This window comes from Anomaloglossus baeobatrachus, chromosome 5 (genome assembly GCF_048569485.1).
Source record: "Anomaloglossus baeobatrachus isolate aAnoBae1 chromosome 5, aAnoBae1.hap1, whole genome shotgun sequence".
Classification (NCBI taxonomy): Eukaryota; Metazoa; Chordata; class Amphibia; order Anura; family Aromobatidae; genus Anomaloglossus; species Anomaloglossus baeobatrachus.
The window spans coordinates 369,901,785-369,915,768 of record NC_134357.1 but is presented as its reverse complement, the minus strand read 5'-3'; the positions used below and the strand labels follow the sequence as shown (position 1 = coordinate 369,915,768).

At 43.3% G+C, this 13,984-nt stretch overlaps 1 protein-coding gene across 2 annotated transcripts in view; it reads left to right on the top strand.

Annotated features, from left to right (window-relative positions):
- The window catches only part of BRCA1 (BRCA1 DNA repair associated), a 238,841-nt gene that overhangs the window by 131,235 nt on the left and 93,622 nt on the right, over positions 1-13,984 (top strand). The window contains exons 12-14 of one of the 2 annotated variants that reach the window (XM_075349979.1): positions 3,074-3,245; positions 5,609-5,714; positions 5,830-6,002. In XM_075349979.1, coding sequence (XP_075206094.1) covers positions 3,074-3,245; positions 5,609-5,714; positions 5,830-6,002 — 451 coding nt within the window. Of the gene's footprint in view, positions 1-3,070; positions 3,246-5,608; positions 5,715-5,829; positions 6,003-13,984 lie in introns of both variants that reach the window. The other variant, XM_075349978.1, reaches the window with a different exon arrangement.

Sequence of the window (13,984 nt, the reverse complement as noted above, 5' to 3'; positions counted from 1 at the left end):
AGTGCACACTCAACTTCTGACCTCTTACTGCCATGTTCATGAAAGGGCTAGCCAGCCTTATAAATGGAAGGCTGTGCTTAGAATAGGCTATCAATGTTAGAGTAGTGGGGCTCCAACTCTCGGCATGCCTGGCATTAGCTGTCACCATGGCCAACTTTTGTAGTCTACATTGGTCCATCATTTTTTTTTTTTTATTTATTTTTTTTGTCACCACTGAAAAAGCTGATTGTTGGCAGCGCTGAGAGTCCAACTCTAAGGCTATGTGCCCACGGGACTATGTACCCGTGGATTTTGCCTTTGAAAACCTGCGGATTTATCTGGATTTTCTAGATAAATCTGCAGGTTTTAGCAAGTACAGGCACTCTCCATGTTTCCTATGGGACATGGGGAGTGTCTGTGTCCATGCTGCAGTATGTGCAGCTGCGGATGTCCCGCAGTTGCACGTAACTGCATGTCACTTATTCCAGTGGACATACATGCGGATGTCTCGCCTCTCCACTATGGAGATAGAGGCCGAGACTTCCGCAGGCAAGTCGCATGAATATCCGCAGGTTTACCGCAGCTATTTTGCTGGAATCCCACAGCTATGGATAGCTACGGATTCCAGGGATCTGCTGCGGGAAACCTGCGGACGTACCTGCAGATATATCCGCTGGTACATAGTCCCGTGAGCACATAGCCTTAGGCCCCTTTCACACGTCAGTTTTTTTTGTCATCAGTCACAATCTGTCGAATTTTGAAAAAATGATCCAGCGACTGATGCCACTGGATTGTTTTTCTTCCTCACAGACTTGTATTAGCGACGGATGGCCTCACGCTTCATCCATCGTTCAGCTGAGCCGTCGAAAATTGTTTGTCCGTCGGACGGAGACAACCAACAAAGTAACATATTTTTGTCTACGTTGAAAAAATGACAGCGACTGCTCCGTCCGTCGTTTGATAGAATAGAAGCCTATAGGCGCAGGAGCCGTCTAAATCCGTCAAATGACGGAATCCGGCGACTGATTACGTTTTCTTAACTGATCATGCTCAGATGGGGTGTAAAAACACTGCTGGGCTGAAAAACTGGTGCGATGGATCAATCGCATCAGTTTTTCCACAATGTGTGACGGATCTGTCGAGCCAACGGATTGTGACTGATGGCAAAAAACTGATGTGTGAAAGGGGCCTTAATATTTTAAAAAGCTGGTTAACAGCCTAAACTTTTCAGGATTACACAGATTTTTAAATATAAATGTCAAAACTAACAATATCTAGCTTTTCTATCCCCAGCAGATTCAGCCCTGACACTTTGCCAATCCATTTTTCTTTTCTTTAGAAACGGTTTGCATGTGACTGCTGCAGCCAATCATTGTGTATAGGATCCACATTTTTTATTCTTAAGGTGGCTTTACACACTACGAGACCACTAAAGCGATCTCGTTGGGGTCACGGAATTTGTGACGCACATCCGGCCGCTTTAGCGATGTCGTTGCCTATGAGCGATTTTGAATCGTCGCAAAAATGTTCAAAATCGCTCATCAGTGACATGCCCCCCTATTCCCAATTATCGTTGCTGCTGCAGTAACGATGTTGTTTGTCGTTCCTGAGGCAGCACACATCGCTATGTGTGACACCGCTGGAACGACAAACATCTCCTTACCTGCGCCCACTGGAAAAGGAGGAAGGAAGGAGGTGGGCGGCATGTTCCGGCTGCTCATCTCCTCCCCTCCTTTTTTGTTGGGCGGCGGATCAGTTACGCTGCTGTGACGTCGCTGTGACGCTGAACGAACCGCCCCCTTAGAAAGGAGGCAGTTCGCGGCGTGTAAAGCGGCCCATAGTCTCGTGGTCCGATCCCAGAGTGCTGATGCAAGCAATATGGCAAATGACCACTAGAGCCACAGAATGGCCGCAGTGGTCACCATTCCTTTATTGTTGGTCTTGTGGTCTGATTCCTGAGCACTAATGCAAGTGGCATGGCAAATAAAGAACATGGGCACAGATTGGCTGCAGTGGTCATGTATCCTTTATTGCTGGTCTCGTCCGATCCCTGAACGCTGATGTACGCAGTATGGCAAATGACCGTTAGGGCCACAGATTGGCTGCAATGATCACGTTCCAACTTCTTTGTAAGCACAATCAACAAAAAAATCTTTGTAAAGATCTTCAGCACAAAACCCATTTGACAACAGAGAATGTTGGTATGAGTTTGGGGTCTGGTGTACCACAGGAAACCATGGTGGTCCGACCCCTGGGACAACCTCAAATCTGCAGGATGGTGCTCCATCACGCCGCCACCGCTGTAGTTCACTGATCTGCATCACTTTGTAGAATCAAATGCGGTTGTGCTGCATATCTCGGCATAATGAAGATATGTCCTGTAGACTGTGAGCCCTCGCGGGCAGGGCCCTCTCTCCTCCTATACCAGTCTGTTTTGTACTGGTAATGATTGTTGTATGTATACCCTCTTTCACTTGTAAAGCGCCATGGAATAAATGGCGCTATAATAATAAATAATAATAATGATAATAATGTCAGAACCATAGCAATTGTCTAGCAATCTGTCCACTTTACTCTAAAGCCCACTGACCGTGGGTAGCCTCCATGTGTATAAGTAATTGACATTATTCATCAGCACTCGTGGGCCCATTTCTGCATGTATACACCCACCAATTGGACCCCCAGCTTATAGCAAGTTATGCCCTATGCTATAGATAAAAGTAGTCTCAAAAATACACGTTGTACTGAAGCTTTTAGGGAAAATGACCATCGGGACTCGTACAAAGAGCGGTCTACTGGCTCAGTACAAGCGCCATGTTGTAATGCTGCCCCGTAGGCAGTGGGGGCTATGCTGTGCCTCTGATTTCAGGGGCCTTTTCTGCGTAGTACCTGAATTAAAGCCTTCTGTTTCAATACCAGGTAGGACGGTGTAGCGCACAGACCTATGACACTCGCATCCATCCGTCTGTGGTGCTTTAAATTCTAGCCGCTGTTGTAATTACACTTTACGTCGTCTTTTCCTCTTACAAGATCTGCAGTATTTCAATTTTTTAAGAGGTAGATTAAACTCCCAGGGTGTCTTCTCTTATAGCAGCGGGACGCCATGCAGAACAATTTAAAGAAACTCCAGAGAGAGATGGCAGCTCTGGAAGCCGTCTTGGAACAGCATGGTAGCCAGAGTCCTGCGTCTGGGAGGGAGCAGGCATCCACGGCAGGGCATGTCACAATAAGACCACAGGAGGCCCAGGAGAAACAAACAGACTATGGTAAATATGCACACAGTATAATGAGCCATTGCTTACTACATCCGCTCCAGCTGCAAACAGCGCCAGCATGCTGGGGAAAATTACCATGTACTTCTGTTCTAACAGTCTGTGTCATATCAACTTAGCCAGAATGTTTTATCATGAGTGGGCATATGCAGCGGCATAAAAGTAATCAGACTCTCACCATGCGTGCACGCTATATAAAGACCGGGAAATGTATGCAGACGCATAATCTGCAGTCTGGTGGAAGTGCATGATGGGCTGGCTCTGATATACAATTGACAGCCTCAAGGTCATGTGCCGTGTTCAAGGTGAGCCAGCAAATGCCTCCAGCATATAGCAGTGAATATGCTTTTATATAGACAAGGTTGGTACGATCACTGTAGGGGGTTGTGCACTGCTATTACGCTTCTGATTGCTCATTAATGATAAAGGCTATGTTCACACGTGGCATTTTTTGCAATGTTTTTATTTTCTGCAGCCAAACCTACTTCTATTTTCAGTAAAAACGTGTGATTTTTGTCCACGGTATTTGTTAAAAAAATGTAGCTTTATTCATCAAAAACACAGCAAAACTGGTTTATCATGATTTTTTTTTTTCTTTTTTTATATTTCATCCTTTTTTCAGTTTTATTGATTTTATTTATGAATGAAAAAAACAATTCAAAGATGGTGAAAGAATTGACATGCTTTATGGTTTTTAAAAATCATCAGGGGGGAAAAGTGAGCATGAGACTTCTGAAATCTCATAGGTTTTGCTGCTACTGGTAAAATGCAGCTTCTTTTCTGCATGAACTCCCCCAAAAGCTGCAAAAACGCCACGTGAGCATAGCCGAACTGCATTGCAACCACCCAACTAGATATACATATACTTGTAGTGTTCAGTAGCTTGTAAATGCTGGTGGCGGCAGACACCCAAATGCCAATAGTCCCATCCAACTTAAATGGAACCTGTCAGGTGCAATATGCACCCAGAACCACAAGCAGTTCTGGGTGCATATTGCTAATCCCTGCCTAACTGTCCCTGTATACACTAGCATAGAAAAAGAGATCTTTAGAAAAAGTATTTCTAAAGATCTTTTATCATATGCTAATGAGTGCAGGGACTAGTCTCATGGGCGTTAGTTCCTGCGCTTATTCCGCCCTCTTAGCATGGTACACCCACAGGGGTGTACTAATATGCAGCATTACCAGCGGTGACATGTGTACCTGTGTCCACTGATCTGAATGCCCGGCACTTCCGGTCATGCGCAGTATGAAGCCCGAGTGTACACGTCCTGGCTTCAGAGAAGTCTACTGCACATGACCGGAAGTGCCAGGACTTTTTGATCAGTGGTCACAGCATACACAGGTACGTCCGTCACCACTGATGATGCTGCATTGAATAGCATGTTAGTACACCCTTGTGGGCGTACCATTCTAAGAGGGCAGAATGAGCCCAGCAACTAACTCCCTTGCGACTAGTGTCTGGCCTCATTAGCATATGATAAAAGATCTTTAGAAATATGTTTTCTAAAGATCCCTTTATCTATGCTAGTGTATACAGGGACGGTTAGGCAGGAATTACGAATATACACCCAGAACTGATCGTGGTGCTGGGTGCATATTACACCTGACAGGTTCCCTTAAATGTAGCTAGCTCATCTTATAACTCACGTGCGGCTCTGCTATAAATGTACTTCACTCGTGGTTTGGCATACATTTGTCAAAATTTAAGCCACTAAAGTGGTAAATTTTCAGGAATAAGACACAGGCTTAACCATGCCCCCTTCTGCCCATGCTTTCCCCTTTAGCTGAAGCTTTTCGAAACTGGTGTATAAACACCAAAATTGTGTAAAAATGTAGCAATTTGTCCTAGTTGCGAATAATTTTGCAACGTAAAACACCCTAATGAATCGGGTACTATAAATTCAGGAGGTCTCGGTATTGTGGTTCAGCTATGTGCCGTGAAATACAACCATCTGAACCCAGCCTAGTGGAGCGGATAGATGGTGGCTCCTGATTCCTATGGTCAGAACGTCCTGCAGCAGAAGTTTTCAGGTATGGGCGATAAAGGTGGCCACACAGTTGATAGTTCGGCCCTCATGGTGGCATGCACCCTATTCCTATACCTCTGAGTGATTTATCATTTGGTTGTGATTTTTGATCTCTGATGTATAGGTTTTATACTTTGCCCTAATTGAGTAGAACTACTCCTCTTCCCTTACCAGTTTTACCAGTGTGTCCGGATAATGTTCTTGATCATGATTGAGGTGTATAAAGTAATAGGTCATTGATTCTTTTGTGACCGGTCCCCCTGCAAACACCATGTATTGTGATGAATAGTTAAAATATATGTTATATCTGTATATTTTCTGTTGCAGACATTTACAGATCACCAGATGCAATCCCAGAGACCGAGGTGTCGTCAGGGCAGGGCAGATCATCGGGACTGCAAACCATTGAACAATTACCTCCAGTTGAAAACCGGTAGATGTCTATTTTTATTGTTTACTTTTATTTGATTTTTTTTCTTTTTGTTTCTGTGTTATGAAATTGTCCTTTCCTAATTTGATTGTATTTGGCATGACTGTCATGTTTTTAGGTCAAGGTCACCAACTCCACCTTGTAGTCTTCCTCAGGCAACATCAAGTAAAGGCACCCAGGAGAAAATCTGTGCTGCTTTTAATGTATTTAAAGAGCTGAAGGAGTGTATCCAGACGGATGACGAGTCCACGGGTCAGAAGGCAGAACACATTCCTCGTGCTCATGAGCAAGGTGCACTACTTTTAAAGTTTTGACTTCTTTTTTCTTATTGGTGGTACAGTGTTGATACAATTATTATGAACAGACAAGCCTGGGATGAAGGCTGACAGACGTCTGTATATGCCTATGGCGCTACATTGTACATAGGTTGGGGACACAATTTGAAAAAATGTAGCCATGTCTGCTGCCGCATTGCACCTCACTCTTATCAATATATATGTATACTCCCAATGTATAGTAAGTATATGTTATAGTATTGTTCTTTATGGAGTATGTACATTGGTGGTGGTATATTTTGGGCATCGTATCAATGTGTTTATTTTCTATTGAATACTAAACTTGATAGAGAAGTGGAACTTATTTGATTATATAGGGTTTTAGAATTCAAGGCAGAATTTGAGTGAAACACAGAAGAATAAAACTTAAAGGGAACCTGTCACCACTTTTTTGCCCTATAAGCTGCGGCCACCACCACCAGGCTCTTATATGCAGCATTCTAACATGCTGTATATAAGAGCCGAGGTTGGCGGTATAACATAAACACTTTATAATGCTTACCTAACGGTCGCTGTGCGGTGGATGAGGGCCTAATGGGCGTCTCCGTCTCCGCCTCCTCTTTCGGCAATCTTCGTCCTATTTCAGAAGCCTGGGTGCATGACGCGTCTACGTCATACACACTCGCCGGTCCTGCGCAGGCGCACTACAATACTTTGATCTGCCCTGCAGTGCTCAGGACCTGAATGCCGGCGAGTGTGGATGACATCGGACCCGTCATGCACCGCGGCTAGAGAAGGAGAACAAAGATGGCCAAAAGAGGCGGCGCGGGTGCCGGACAACGGAGACGCCCATTAGGCCCACCGCATGCCCGTTAGGTAAGTATTATAAAGTGTTTTTATGTTATACCCCCGGCCTGGGTTCTTATAGCATGTTAGAATGCTGTATATAAGAGCCCGGTGGTGGTGGCCGCAGCTTATACGCCAAAAAAAGTGGTGACAGGTTCCCTTTAACAGTGAGAGTACTGCTTACTTCATCCAAACACTCTGACAACTATTCCTATATCTGTTTCTGTGCAGAAAATAGTTGTCAGTGATTGTGTAGGCCGGATAACCAGGCTTTAAATCCACCTTCCCAACTAATTGTTTTCCCTCAATCTCCACCCTCCCCTCTTCTTTGATAGCTCTGGCTTTTTAGAGCCAGAAAAGGGTGGAAATGGAAAACAAACCGGTGGGAAGCTGTATTTAAATGATTGTCCCGGCCATGATGCACCCAGTGCCTGTACTTGGTTTGAACGGTCATTCTCTGGTGACAGACTACCTTTAAAGGGGTATTCCCATCTCCAAGATCCTATGGCAAAATGTAGTTGGTGTAATATTAATATTAAGAAATGCCTCCAATTAGAAATGTTGTATTGTTCTTCTCATTAGCTATTCCACTTATCTCATATGCAGGGCACTGTAGTAGCTTAGGTATCCATTTTTACCACCACTCATATAGTAACAGTTGCTAGTGTCATAACCATACACCTAAGCTAGTGTAATGTCCTGCACTTGAAGTAAGCGACATAACTAATCCGGAGAACGACACAATATTTCTAATTGGAGGTATTTTCTAATAATCATATTATTATTACACCTACTACATATTGGGATATGATCTTGGAGATGGGAATATCCTGTTAAAAGTCTTTTGGAGTATGGGTGGTTGTTGAGCATGTGCCACATACATTCTCTATGGGAAAATTTGCGTGAGCAGAGTACTGTTATCTGCCATAGCGGCAGATAACTATCTGCCGTAGTCCTAAAGTGAATATATGACGCAGTGGTGCACATGCTCTACTTCTCCACTTTTCAGGCTTTAGCCCTTTGTACATACGGTAAGTGACATCACATACATTAGCAGTCTGAAGCCCAATTTCTCTTGACGCATGCTTGTTTCAAACTGTGCACATGCGCTAGGAGCAAGAGTGCTTTAGGCTGCCCATGTATATGATGTCGCTTGTGGCAACACATACATTGGGATCTGGCCTGAGCAGTGGAAAACTAGGTTCATGATATACAGATCACAATCAGATGCTTTGCTGGAGTGCCAGCACTGGTGACCGCTGAGGATATTGTTAAAGTATATTACAAAAACACATATCAGTGGGATATAAAGTGAGTTAAAGAAAAAAAAAAAAAAATCAAGTACAAACCAGGTCAGGCCGGGCTAATGGAAACAAGATACCCAGGTCGCTCATAATAGTCTGACGCTAGTCAGTGGCCTAAAGGCCGCTTTACACGCTACGATTTATCGGACGATATGTCGTCGAGGTCACTGTTTTCGTGAAAGGTCACTTCCGTCATCGTTAGCGACGTTGTTGCGTGTCACACCTACGAGCGACTCCGAACGATCGCAAATAGGGTGAAAATCGTTGATGGTTGACAAGACATTCAGTTTCAAAATATTGTTCGTCGTTTGGAACGCAGCAGACATATTGCTACGTTTGACACCCTACCAACAACGAACAACATCCACACGACCGCCTTGGTCAAACAATATATTGCTGAACGATGTAGCGTCGTTTGTGAGATGTGTACGTGTGACCGCTACTAAACGACCTATGAGCGATCTCTGCAAATCGTAACAACGATCTGGGTGTGTCACATCGCTAGCGATCTCGTTGTGTGTAAAGCAGCCTTAAGTGGCCAGATAAACAAATGTTAATTGCCCCCCACAAAAATGTTTTTTCACCAAAACTGACCATTTTTCAGTTGCCTAAGTTACTAGATATTTTCTTTTTTTTTGTTTCTTGTGGTCAGTTACACCCCCGCTATTGCCACAATGACAGTTACGGGCGGCACGGTGGCTCTGAGGTTAGCACTGCAGTCTTGCAGCGCTGGGGTCCCAGGTTCAATTCCCACCAAGGACACCAACTGCAAGGAGTTTGTGTATTCTCCCCGTGTTTGCGTGGGTTTCCTCCCACACTGCAAAGACCTACAGATAGGGCCTCTAGATTGTGAGCCAAAATGGGGACAGTGTTGCTAATGTATGTAAAGCACTGTGGAATTAATAGTGCTATATAAATTAATAAATATTATTATTATTATTACCTAGCATTTGCGCGTTTCAGTCCCTCATTGCCAAAGCTTGTCCTGATCATTAGATCTGCTCTGTAAGTATAGGAAAATGGTTTGAGAAAGGGTTGCAAAGGTCCCCTCTTCTCAGAAAGGAACGCTTAAAAGGGAGGCTTTTTCGGTACACAGAGGAAACGGTTAACAGCTCTGTTACATCTGTATATATGCCCTTTTTTTTTGTATATTTTTCAAATTTAAAATTTTTTTTTAGTTGTGTTTATTCATTTTTTTTCAGTTTTGTTTTCTGCAGGGTTTGGATAAGTTCACTGATTAAATTCGATCTAGCCATCCAATTATTGTGAAAGCATATGAATGTTCACGTCCATCTAACTAAGTGTAGAAATATGATAACCAAACAAGCTTTTATTTTAGCTTTCGGGACCTCACATGTCCATTTGAAATGGATTGCCTGTTGTTTTTCATTTGCTTTGCTTTTATGCATCGATGGCTGTATGCCTTGTAATAGCGGACTTTAATTAAGTCCATTTTCATGCCATAGAAACGCTGCTGTTGGTCTATAACGTCTGTATTTCTGTAGCTGATTTGAAAATGAACATGAGTGGAACAGATTGATGTTACCACTCATTAATTGCGCTATCTTAATAATTGCTGGCTGGCTACAGTTCCTGTCTTTTTTTTATTTTAAGATTCCTAATCCTAATTATATCATACATTTAATCTCCGTGAAGCAAAGTATTGTCAGTTTATTATCTCCTCCATTTGTGCAATTCTGAAAAGATTAAAAAATTAGGTCAGACCCCTAAGTAATCTATCCTCCGGAACTGTGTCTGCAACTATGTAATGGTGCATATTTTCGGGTAAATGGAGCATTGCCCATCCCTTTCCACAGAACTGTTCACACATCCTGGGGACTCAGACAGTTGATAACTAAAGGATCAGGGGGATTGTTCTTGTTTTTTCTTGAATCCATGTCATTTGGGGAACATAGTTTGGGTTTCTACAGCTCCTAAATAGCTCATTCTGGGATAACTGAGCTCCTGTTGATCGCAGGGCCTAATTTTACTTTTCCTAAGTGACCCTCTAAGCTGATTTATGACCAGTTGAAAGGTCAACTGTAGGATATGCTACAAATATCAAGAAGCTGACCAGCACATCGAAGAAATAGCCAAATGTGAACAGGTGCATACTGAAGGGACTAGTAAATCCAATTAAAACAAATACCACTGCATGCTGAAATGCTATACTAGGTAACCATTGAATATAAGAAATTTGGAACTGCCATAGATAAAAATGAGGTATTTAGTACACAATGTGGCCAATTTGTGATGAGCCTAACAGTCAGCGACAAGGCCCTTTGTTGGGACCCTCACCTTGAATACCTCTACCTGGGCAATTCCAAATGTCTTACATTCAATAGTTACTTGGTATAACATTTCAGTGTGCAGATGTATTCACTACTTCAGCCGCAGAGTATGTGCACACCTTCATTATTTTGAGATAAGGAGATGGTTGCAGTCTGTATATTGCTATTTCTGAATGCATTGATCACTCTGTGCTTTCTTATACCAGATGATGCTACCTATGGGAGCACACCTTTTTCCTTTTCTTTCAGCTATATTCTTATATTAGCATTTATTTTCTCCGAGCTAGGCTTAAAACAGTTGTTTACTATAAAATAATATCTATACTCTCCTCCGTTGCTGTTCCGGCAGTCTCTGCACTGGCTTTCACAGGGATCACTTGTCATAACAATGTCACACAATCCCCAGGAGAGCCAGTGCTACCACATGATCCCTGTGGCCAATCAGAGGTGGCTTAACTCTCCCCCTCCTTCGGACATAATTGACATCTAGGGAAAGCGAGAGCTGCGGCTGCTCTCACGTTCCTCTCTTGTCTGATTTGTACACGACACGTCTTCAAACAGAGAAACTGTAAAAACAGTGTTCTGAAGTAGTCTAATGCCTATTATGCATCCAAATACAAGATCCAGGAGGGGTTGTGATCTCCCTATTACAGATTTGTTTTAGTTTCCTTTGATGTCGTATAAGGATTTGTTGTATGCACATCTAGCTAAGGTGATATGGGCCTCAAATAGAGTCCTACAAAGAGGATCACGCCCACTTGGCTAAGAAGACTCGATTTATATACAGGGAAGAGAGGGTTGCATCTCAGGAATGGAGAGATGCAGGAACTAGGAAAAACCCAGATTCAGGAGGAGTGACATTTAAACCAGGTAAAAAAGCCAAACCTATCTATGGCAAGTGACAGGATCTCCATGTGTATTGCATCAACCCTAGATGCTAGGACATGTACAGGCTATGTCGTCATTTTCAATCGCAATTGTCCGATCTGTTGCTTATCTTTCAACTGTCTAATCTCTTTAAAGAAATAAGTGCAGATAGAAAACCAACAAACTGTGTGCATTATTGATACTTCAGCTTTATTGTATAACAGATGTTGCAAACTGTAATTCCAGCTAGTCCAATGTTTGATGTGAAGGCAAACGAGCCTGTGATTGAGAGTAATATTGCTTGAGTAGTGTAATCAAATTCTAAAAAGTGCGCTGAAGTTTGGAAATAAAGATCGGGGTATCATTACTTTTGTTCTTTCTTTCTTCGCTTTGACAGGACTAAGGGGATTAGTAAAATATGGCTGCCTTTTTTTTTAATTTTGATACAGAACCAATGCCACACCTGTCTATGGGTTGTGTCTGGTATTGCAGTCTAGCTCTTTATAAGTGAATGTGGCTGAACTACCAAACGAGATAAAACTGGGGTAGGGGTGTCTGAGGGAAAGGCAGGCATGTTTACCTCTTTAAAGTGAGAGTCCAGACTCTTGACTACCTAGTCGTTCTACTTTACTCACTTATTTAGCACCATTAATTCCATAGCGCTTTACAGACCATTATCATCAATGTCCTCCATTCGGGAGCCCAATCTAAATTCCCTATCAGTATGTTTGGAGTGTGGGAGGAAATCAGAGAATCCGGAGGAAATCCACACAAACTCAGGGAGAACATACAAACTGCTTGCCGATGTTGTGCTGGTGGGATTCAAACCAAGGGCTGCAAAAACTGCTAACTGCTGAGCCACCGTGCTGCCCAGACCTTACTACCCTGCGTCATTTTTGTCTAAGGATTGTATCAGATCCACGCAATGTGGTATGGTATTTGACTGCCTCTGATGGGACTGTCTGCCTCTGATGGGGAACACTTTTGTTATGCTTACATTGCCATTATAACAGTACTCAGTAAGGGTCTTTTGACACTGTTAGTACCTAAAAAAGACATGCGTACAGCACATGGCACATCTAACTCTTTTGTTGGATGCGATGGTAGGGTCCAGAGCCGTAACCATAAACCAATAACTATGCACTCCAAGTGAACTTTTTTTTTTTTTTATTCCAAATATGACGCAATCCAGTGAATGAAGTCTTTTCGGTTGATTAGACCTTCCTCAGTTCACGTGCTGGAAGTTTACAAATCGTGTGGGATGCTGGCAATAATGTATAGAGCGATGTCCACAGTTTTCAAGGAGTGCACACTGTATTGGATCATGTTTGGAATTAAACCAATTCAAGTTCACTTGGAGCGCATGGTTATTTGATTATAGAACCTAAAAAAGACGCAATGATATATAGAATGCCAACACCATCTATAGGTTCCCTCTCGCCTTATTCAGTTGTGCTAAAGTATAGCCTCCACAATTTAGGCATACAGAAGCTTGTGTAGCTTCCGAGGCAGCACTTCATTGAACATCAAGAAGCACCTGTACGCTCCACGGTTAAAATACATATCCAAAAAATGAAACAAGCAAAGATGAACAAAATAGCGCCAGGGGTTCTTCTGTAAAATGTCAAATTTTATTGGCATATGGCGCGCACTGCTTCCTTTTCAGGTCATAACATGCAAACTGAACAACATACATTTTAAAAGGAATTAGATGGCATCCCGTGAGACCGTCCTGCTCGCACCATCTATCTCCTTTTTAAAATGTGATTCGTTCATCTTGCATGTTCTGACCTGAGGAAGGGAGCAGTTCACTCCAGAAACACGTAGTAATAAAAAAATACTTATGACAAGAACCACTGTCTGTCCTACTCTTATTTGTGAGAACCCATATGCAAAGAACATGTACATGGCAAAGTATTCCAGTACAAATATTGGTGTACATCGCTTAGAGGCTTCTGTGTTAAAAAGAAAGATGTACATTTCTTAACAGCCAGATTCCTATTCACATGCCACACTGTAGAATAGGTATTCCATTTATACCAGCCAGAAGGATGCAAAAGGGATAGCTTTTGTCTGGTGATGGGTGGCCTTGGGATATGTTTGATGTGAACTGTAATCTTTCCCAGAGCATACCCCAATGCGCTTTGAAATTACCAACCTTTTCTCCCTTAAGGGCACTTTACACGCTGCGATATCACGATCGATATCGCTAGCGAGCGTACCTGCCCCCGTCGGTTGTGCGTCACGGGCAAATCGCTGCCCGTGGCGCACAACATCGCTTACACCCGTCACACGGACTTACTTTCCCTGTGACGTCGCTGTGGCCGGGTAACCGCCTCCTTTCTAAGGGGGCGGTTCGTGCGGCGTCACACGGCAGCCGTCCAAGAGAAGCAGATGGGCGGAGATGAGCGGGACATAACATCCCGCCCACCTCCTTCCTCATTGCCGGTGGAGGCAGGTAAGGAGATGTTCGTCGTTCCTGCGGTGTCACACATAGTGATGTGTGATGCCGCAGGAACGACGAACAACCAGCGGCATGCACCACCAACGATATTATGAAAAGGAGCGACATGTCAATGATCAACGTTTATTGACGTTTTTGCGATTGTTGCTCCTAGCTGTCACACGCTGCGATGTCGCTAACGACGCCGGATGTGCGTCACAAACACCGTGACCCCGACGATATATCG